This window comes from Notothenia rossii, assembly GCF_949606895.1.
Source record: "Notothenia rossii genome assembly, chromosome: 8".
In the NCBI taxonomy this organism is placed as follows: Eukaryota; Metazoa; Chordata; class Actinopteri; order Perciformes; family Nototheniidae; genus Notothenia; species Notothenia rossii.
Genome location: NC_136906.1, coordinates 38,677,622 through 38,686,322, shown reverse-complemented (window position 1 = coordinate 38,686,322; position 8,701 = coordinate 38,677,622). Strand labels below are relative to the sequence as shown.

At 41.9% G+C, this 8,701-nt stretch overlaps 1 protein-coding gene across 2 annotated transcripts; it reads right to left on the bottom strand.

Moving 5' to 3' along the window:
* Positions 1–542: 542 nt before the first annotated feature.
* Positions 543–7,663, bottom strand: LOC307017287 (uncharacterized protein). Of its 2 annotated transcripts, XM_079646834.1 has the most exons (10): positions 7,621–7,663; positions 5,530–6,459; positions 5,356–5,404; positions 5,151–5,200; positions 3,443–5,000; positions 3,093–3,299; positions 2,636–2,901; positions 2,258–2,511; positions 1,707–1,951; positions 543–1,548 (listed from the first exon to the last, which is right to left on the bottom strand). In XM_079646834.1, the coding sequence occupies exons 5-9, from the start codon at positions 4,194–4,196 to the stop codon at positions 1,813–1,815; spliced, it is 1,620 nt and encodes a 539-aa protein (XP_079502960.1). In that variant the 5' UTR covers positions 4,197–5,000; positions 5,151–5,200; positions 5,356–5,404; positions 5,530–6,459; positions 7,621–7,663; the 3' UTR covers positions 543–1,548; positions 1,707–1,812. The 2 variants fall into 2 exon arrangements, with proteins under 2 accessions (XP_079502960.1, XP_079502959.1); XM_079646833.1 differs by lacking the exons at positions 5,151–5,200; positions 5,356–5,404.
* Between the last annotated feature and the right edge of the window lie 1,038 nt (positions 7,664–8,701).

Genomic DNA, 8,701 nt, shown 5'->3' with positions numbered 1-8,701 from the left:
ATGCATAAATGTAAAGGTGGAGCTTATTTATTATTTTACCACACTTTTGGGTAGGTTGTGTATAAAATAAATGGATCATTTAAGTTCTTCATCATAATCATTCGTGATTCATTGTCTGTTTATATTTTTGTACTTTGTAACAGAATCTAAAAAAAGTAACTCATGTTATCAAATCAATGAGGTTCAGAGTCAAATCTTTGCCTCTGAAATGTAGTGAAGTATTAAGCATGCAAGGAAGTACATCATTGTACAGTACTTACATATAGATGTACTTCATATAGAATAGTACTTAGAATATAAGTAATATGACAAATATGTATCAGGATTATTGTTATGTTATGCATTTATTATTATAATTACAACTTTTAATACATTTATTAAAACTTAAGAACAAAGTATTAAGTAAATATAAAAATAATGAAAGTGAAATATGATGATGAAATATTCAAAACAGAAACATCCATACTTTTTTTATATGTATTTATATATTTAAAACAACAGTAATATTAACAACAATTCTTACAATGTGTATAATAAAGTGTAAAATAAATACTAATAACAAGACCAACAGTGCAAAAAACAGTGCAAAATATAATAAAGTGAAACATATATTAAAGTGAAAAAGTTGCAAAATAAATAACAAATATTTAAAAGAAGTTAAAAACACAGAAACATTCAAAACTGTTTTATACGTGCTATGAGGTCACAACAACATTGTAATACCAATATAAACAATAATAATAATAATAATAATAATAATAATAATAATAATAAAAGTGTACCATATGTATAACATAACTAACTAAACAGTGCCATCAAATGTTAAGAAATAAAGTGTCAAATACATAACGAAATGACCCACCGGCTCACAACATTTGGTCATTTAAGGTGCATCCCCTCTCTTTTTTTCCCCAAACCCTCTTTGCTCCAGCACAGGCCTCCAGTCCTCATAGGACTGGGTCTCGGATTATTGACAGTACCAATTGCCAAAGTACTGTAAGTGGGCTGGTGGCTTCCTGTCTTTGTTGCACTTTTTGCAAATGATGGTGTCTGTCTTTTTGACATATTTTCTTTTGCCTGATCCAGATTGCTCCCTCTCCTCTTTTATTTTCCTGTACTGCTGTGTGGTGTACGGCACGTTACTCTGACTGGATGTAGCTGATGGCAATGGCATGTTGAGAAGCATCATCTGAGAGCTTCCAGGCACAACCTGTGAGGGTCCAGGCACTTGAGGAAGCTGCACAGATGGTACCATCATGTATGGTGTTGAGAAGGGTGTAGACGGTGCAAGGAAGGGAAGAGCATAGTATGGAGGTGGTGGTGGGACCTGTGAGATGGCCACTGGTTGGGATCTCTTTGGAGCTTTGCCTCACCAGCAGTGTTTGGTGGTAGAACAAAGGTGTGAGGCTCAGCCAAACTGCCAGTAAACAGAGATGTCCCTTTCTGCACTGCCACAAGAAGCTTCTCAGGTCCTGCCATGGGAGCGTCAGGAGCGGGATACCCTGCTTCAGGACCTGCTGTTCCTGAGAACTGCAACGCCTGCTGAACCTGCGGAAACATGAAACAATCAATATTAATGAACAAAAGGGAATATTTGTTATTGAAAAAAGTTGGGATTATTTTTAACAGTAAATCATTTTATTGGGTAAGAATTACAGTGTAAGTATACATGTTTTGCAGTACATGCAGTATGCTTATTTACTCACCATTGTGTGAACGTTGCAACATTCACTTCTGGAAGCTGGATGGTGGTCTCAGTCATCACCTTGGCGTTGGTGATCACGCACTCTCGGATGTGCTTATGAGCACGTATCACCATTGTGAACCGTGAGACCCTCTTTCCCTCGCAGCGCACAGTTTTTTTTTTAGGTCTAAGAGCCTTGTGAAGATGGCCTCCACCACTCTGTTGCAGTTTGGCCACTGTGCAGGACTGTGAGCTCCAATGAAGCACCTGTAATTTCAACAGAATACTTATTATTATGAATTACTAAAGATTGAGATGTATTTGTACTTTTCTGTAATTGTACTTCCCTAAAGTTATGGGTGAAACCCAGAAAGTGTTGTTCTGCTTTATTCCATCTGACACACACACTTGCTTACTGTCTCTTATGTAATTGTTTGTTTTGGACCCAAGAAAGGAAAGGTGGTGTTCAAGTTAATAAGGATCCTTTAATAAACTTGACTACACTTATTAAGGTGAAGACAGTATTTCAGACAGTTTCAGTCATTGTAAAATGTTGTACTTAATGTAACAAACCTTTTAGTGCTCTCCACACCTGGTGCCACAATCGTTTTTGTTGCCCTGAATTGCCCCTGCTTCAGTGTGTTTTTGTGACGGGGTGGATAGCTGGTCTTCCTCTTGTCGAAATCCCCCAGTGCCTGCCACAGAGTGATTATTTTGGCGCACTCGTCTCCACTTAAGGCCAGTAGGTGTTCTCGGAGACCAAACAAAAAATCTGCCAGCTCCTGGACGGCTCCATACCCCTCGATATTGTCAGGGGCAACACAATCCTAAAATGAAAGATAATTCAAACATATTGGATAGCAACAACAAATGCTATTAATTGTAGCTGACATAACCCAGATTGTGTTACAAGCATGTAAATACACATAAGAAAGGTAAATTGGTCCTTACATCGACTGAGGTGGATTGTTGTGAGGACTGGGTGCTGGTGGATGGAGGAGGGACCACAGACAGTGAGGACTGGGTGCTGGTGGATGGAGACGGAGATACAGAGAACGGTGCGTTTGATGAGGCAGCAGGTAACCTTTGAAGGTGGAAGGTGGTGACAGTGAAGTCCTGAAACTCCTCAGGTTCAGCATGACCTTCATGAACCTCTATTGCCACCTCGCTGCTCTCTGACTCTTGTATGGCCAGCTTGTAGTCCTGAAGAACTTGAACTTAAAATCAAATAAAAATACAATTAGATAATACACCATCATATATATAATATCATTTAAAATATAAATGACTTAATCTAATTACTCTTGGTATTTAGATGATGTTATTTGCATATCAATCACAAAACATAATGCAAGTGATAAAATGGTAGGCTATTAGTATACTACAAGCAAATAAAATATATATCTACCAGTGTATTTTCGTGGTCCAACATAAGGGATGATCTTCTTGCCTAGAACCTCCTCTGCCAGAGTATTCACAGCATGGCGAAGAAGATGATTGTAGCAGTGTGGATGCTGCTGCTCATCCCTTGTTGCTGCCACAGCCCGGTCCTCATTCCAGCGTGCCAGTCCATCCAAAACATAGGCTTGGAAAAAGGTGTCACTTGCCAGAGTACCTGTAAAGTACATTTTGAAATGTATCATGTTTTTATTTCAGATAATTTCAACATTTGTATAAATAAAAACACAGCTGTTATTTATTCCAATCCAATGGTGATTAATCTAACCATAGGATGAAAGAAGGGAAACACCTATTTACCTGGGATGAACCGGTTCAGGTGCAGGTGAAATGACTCCTGTGAAGTAAAGCCTCTGGCACAGCGGTATGTTGGCAGGCGGTGCCCTCCCTTCACACTGGAGCCAGTTTGTGCGTAGAGCTGCACACCTGGAGGATCCTGGATGCAGGCCACATGCTTCCACTGGGACTTGATGATTTCACTCATCCGGGCCGAGTTGATGAGTGGCACTCCCAGAGAGTCCCGACTAGCATCTCCATCAAAGGCCTGGATGAGCCTATGAATCTGAGCCTGGGTCTCCTCGGTGATTCTCCGGCAATGCAGAGCTAGCTCACTTCCGCTGACAGAGTGAAGCACATCAGCTTCGGATGGATGTCTCCCTCCAGCTTCTAGCTCTGCACGCTTTGCACCCTTCGCGGCCTTCAGGTCGTGCTGGTCCCACATGAAAATACAGTGGCTGAGGCGACTAATAAAAGTGGCATACAGCTGGTGGGAGTCTGTGCTGCAACCCACAGCAAATCTGCGAATGAAGTGCCAGATATCTAACCGGATTGTCATGTTGTTCCACTCTTCAAACATCCTCCTTAGAAGAGTGTTTCCACAGCAGTCTCGGTCCACATATAGCAACCTCATGAGGAGCCACCCCAGCCATTCTGTATCTGTTGATGAGTCCTTCAACCATAGGACCAAGACCATAGCCCTCGTTGGCTGTGAGCACGGACATGATGACCTGTCCATGCTCATTACCAACGTTGGTTGCCCAGGTAGCGGTGCCATAGCTTTTCCCCGCTAGCTTACGGGCCACCTTTTTGGTTAAATCCATCTTCAGGATCCGACCGTACTGGGAAGTGATGGTGGCCTTGATTTCATCCAGCCTTTGCAGGACATCCTGGGCATAAACTTGCATCAGCCAACGGTGCTTCGGGACAGGAGGCATGGCAGGTACAGGATCAAAGGTAACAGCACTGGCAATTCCTTTACAATCCTGCAGGTACTGGACTGTCTTCTGCATCCACACCTCAGCATGACGCTCCTGCAGCTTCCTCTGGATCTGGCTGCTGCTGTTTCCCAGCCCTCGCTGACACATCAAACTTGCAACCTCAAAGACACATGCAAGTTTAGATGTCAGGATGCAAGGGAACTGCACCCTGTGTCCAATGTCCAGCTGAGAGATGAGGCCGTGGCTCCAGCTGATGACCTTCCTCTTGCACCTTGGGCAGGCCAGGTACTCAGATGCAACAAAGTAAATCTTTCAAACAGCCACCACCTGCCTGATCTTCTGATGCAGGCCAGCTGACGTCAAAGGGTCTTTGTTGCAATCTGGATGCGGAAAGGTCAGCATTACTTGCCACAGCTTTCGTGGCATCCACAGCAGGAGGGGATGACCAAAGTAATTTTCCTGAGCAGGAGATTTGCTGGTCCTCAGTGGCACCTGGGGGGGATACCACCAAGGTTTGTCCAGCCTGCTATCCAGCTCAGGATGCCCCTTTGAATTCCATTTGAACAGAGCCTTCGATATCCACCTCTGATCTACTTCAGGCAAGCTGTGGGTCCAGCCAGCTGGAAGACAGACTCGTTGTGCTACAAAAAAACAAAACAAAAAAACTAAGAAATAAACAAATGCAAATTCACTTTTGCTTTATTGTCCCTTGATATGAAACTTATTAAAAGTTCATGAGATCATTTTTTTATATAAAGTGTTATGGAAATGGTGTGATCTAATGGGTTAACCTTATGCTGTGATAACAGATGCTTTGTTGTCCAAGGGAGGGTTTACGACCCTACAGGAAAGGGAGGGGGAAAAGGAAACAATGGGGGGTGTTTGCGACACCTAATTGATCTCTTTGTGTTTTCTTTGATGTAAACTAAAGCCGAGCCTGATGTACTCTTGCAGACACTCTCAAGACGAGGTGTCTTGTATGCACACATCAAATACCTTCTTACTTCAGTACGAATATTGAGTTTCTTTGCCTAAGCCACAGCAGCTGATTTTACGTTGCGACAACAAAAGGAAAAGGACATGAAAAATAAATGAGAAAAATGTATCACTAAATGTGTCCACTTAAAAATATTTTGTTTTAATGTTTGAGATATTGAAATGTTAACATACCTGCAGGATTTGCCTCCTCAAATTGTACTGCCTCTCCCAGGAGTGTGCTGTCATCGACCTCACTGGACTCAGCCGGGTGCGTGAGGGTGGATGCTGGAGGCAGGTGTGTGAGGGTGGAGGCTGGGGCCTTTGCTGCCTCGAAGGAGACAGGCAGTTGGATGAGGTAAGGTTTTGGCCGTGCACGTGCATGGACCAAAGCTAAAGAAAGACAAATTAAGGACAACCAGATAAACATCATAAGTATTGAAGAGTACTAAACATTAAAAAGAAGTGTTATCAAATAAATGTTTGCTTAAAGGGTTTGGTTTTGCTGGGGGAAACCAGCCGTTTCACTGCGTTGGTGAGGCTCCTTTGATTTGGCACCTTCTGTCCAACCAAAAGGGAGCGGAGTGAAGAGGTTGAGGCATGCTGGCTGGTCCCAGCTTGCTGGGTGGGAGCAGCATGCTCTGTGGTTGTCAAGTGCTGGGCAGGGGGAGTGACCTGGGCAGGGGGAGTGTGCTGGGGAGCATTGGCAGCATATTGCTCTTCTTTCATGGCAATGGCAATTCTACCAGAAGGAAAGAGCTCAATATACTCTTTAAAACAGCCCTTGTTCAGGGCATGCTCTTTGGGGTCTTTGCAGCCTCCTGTCGGGTCTCTTATCATTGCTGCCATAAGGTAAGCAGCATAGCCAAGAGAATTTTCCACCACCCAACGGAAAGTCTGCCCGCAAAACAGACCAAACTGGATTTCGAAGAAACCCAGCAGGTGTCTTCTGTTGGATGGATCTCCACGGTGCTGGGTTATGGCTGTTCTTGCCTTGTCCATCACTTCCTCTGGGGAAAGAGGTCGAATCCACGGCCTGTCTTTGTTAGACTTCTTAACCTTTGTTGCTTCCACAGTGTCTGTCAAGTTAAGAATACCGTCTCGTTTTCAAAAGCGTGGTTCCATCTAGAGAATAAGAAAATAGTCATATTTTAAAAAACGGAGAAATATGTAATTTATAATACATATTTAATGAACAAGCTGTAAAAGATTACATATTGATTCAAAAACTGATGACTACATACAATACAAATTAAAGATGAATAAAAACAAGTATTTATACACGGCATCTATTGCACGTCTGTCCGTCCTGGGAGAGGGATCCCTCCTCTGTTGCTCTCCCTGAGGTTTCTCCCATTTTTCCCTTTAAACTGTGGGTTTTCTCTGGAAGTTTTTCCTTGTACGATGTGAGGGTCTAAGGACAGAGGGTGTCGTATTGTCATACTGAGACAAATGTAACATTTGTGATATTGGGCTATATAAATAAACATTGATTGATTGATTGATTGATTGATTGATTGATTGATTGATTGATTGAAGTACAAATGCAGATTATGCATTTAAATGTAATCAATCAATCGAAATGTATAAATAGCCTATATTTTGTATGAAAAACTTGACCTTCATACTAACTATTTAATAATTTCCTCTCAATTATAGTGTATTAAAGTACCTTATAATGGAAACAGGCCTGCGTACTCAAGTACAAGTATTTCATAATATAAGGTGGATTTAACTGCATTGTAACAACTGCATTTTAACTTCCCCACTGTCCCCCCCGGACTTTCATTTTTTACAGGTGAGGTTTGGTATTTAAATGAATGGTAAAATAAAAACAGGTGTCGCGGTTACAATCAAGGGCAACATTTGTTTTGCTCTTGTGTTATTTGTATATCATGCTGTTAAAGCTTGCTTAAAGACTAAATGCACTTTTAAAACACGTCGGTGGCTGCCGGTGACGGAGAAAAAAAGGACAATAAAAGAAGGGTCCCGTCCGAGATTCTCTCTAGCTCGTAGTTATGTTAGTCCTTAACTTAAGCTGGGTAATGTCATAAACAGGCATGTTATTTAGCCAGATATGTCAACATTAAATTGACGAAATATGTACATAATAATCCGCTACCGGTAAACATCACATACATGGAAAGGTTACGGCGGGACATGTCCGGTTCGCTAGTCATTTGTAAAATGTCCCTGTGCAACATGTTGTTGAGTTAAAATATATCTATTCATCTAATATGACAGTTTATAAGCATTGACAACATAGTTAAAGGATGATGTACTTACTTTCGTGATGCTGGGAAAAAGTGAATCTCTAGCTCGCGGCGTCCGCAGAGTATAGCCCCGCCTACGGAGACGCTGATTAGTCAATTCTTGGTTGCTGCGGGAGCAATTCTTGGTAGCAATACGGCCGCAGATTGGCCAGAGCTCTCAATTCTTGGTAGAATCTTGGTAGCAGACGTGAACGTGATTGGCTGTCGCTACCAAGAATGAGCTCGACTCACAAGCGACCGGGAGCGCACGCCTCCAACGTAACTGAAGTTGGTTCAAAACTGTTCTTACAAGCTGCAGGCTGCAGTTATATAAAGTATTTTTACAAATCTGTAAACTGTGAAGCTTAATTGCAAATAATGCAATGATTGCTTGCATTAAAAAAACCTTCTTCATGGCCTTTCCTTACAGCAATGAGGGTGAGAAGTGGAACCCCTAAAGTTAAGGCCATATGAAAAACGTGTGTGGGCCATTGGGTTGAGGTATTTAAGTATTTTGGTCAAATGGAGTATTAGTTTGAGATATGGTATAATGTATGCTGATACTGATGCATAAACAAATATTCTGTATAAAGTCACTCTTAGATCACATTAGTGTCTTCTGAGGATGTGTCATTTGGGTTCAGAAGAAAGGTGGAGGGACATTGGAGAAGAATGCAGGCCGTGTTATTTCTTGGGTCTTAATTGTATCATCTTAGAAAAGTATTCTTGATGCTGTCCTAATGGTGCCAGCACAGGTCTTGATCTGAAGATGGCCGTGGAGTCTTATTGCAGTATAATCGGGTTTACCTCAAGTAAAAATGTAAAACATGTGTAAAACAGTAAAAGTGCACACACATGTGTTATGTTTGCTGCTGCTGCCTGCTTACAGGCAGGAACTCAAAAGGGCCGGTGACACGGAGTGACCAGGGTGTGGTGTGTTTGAAGACGACATGACACACGGACACAATCATTAGCTATTTTGAAAAATGCATCGATGACGTTGTACCGAAGATTACTGTATGAGTAAGCAAATTCAGTAATATTTCCTACCACTGTTACGCTGATGATATTCAACTCTATGGCTCTTTTAAACCTGATAATCCTGATAGATTATC

Excerpts from the sequence above, each read along its gene's own strand:
- LOC307017287 (XM_079646834.1), bottom strand. The coding sequence starts at position 4,196 with ATGGCACCGCTACCTGGGCAACCAACGTTGGTAATGAGCATGGACAGG. Across the intron at positions 3,300-3,442 it reads CCTGAACCGGTTCATCCCAG|GTACTCTGGCAAGTGACACC; the intron begins GTAAATAGGTGT and ends TGTACTTTACAG. Across the intron at positions 2,902-3,092 it reads TGGACCACGAAAATACACTG|TTCAAGTTCTTCAGGACTAC; the intron begins GTAGATATATAT and ends TTTGATTTTAAG.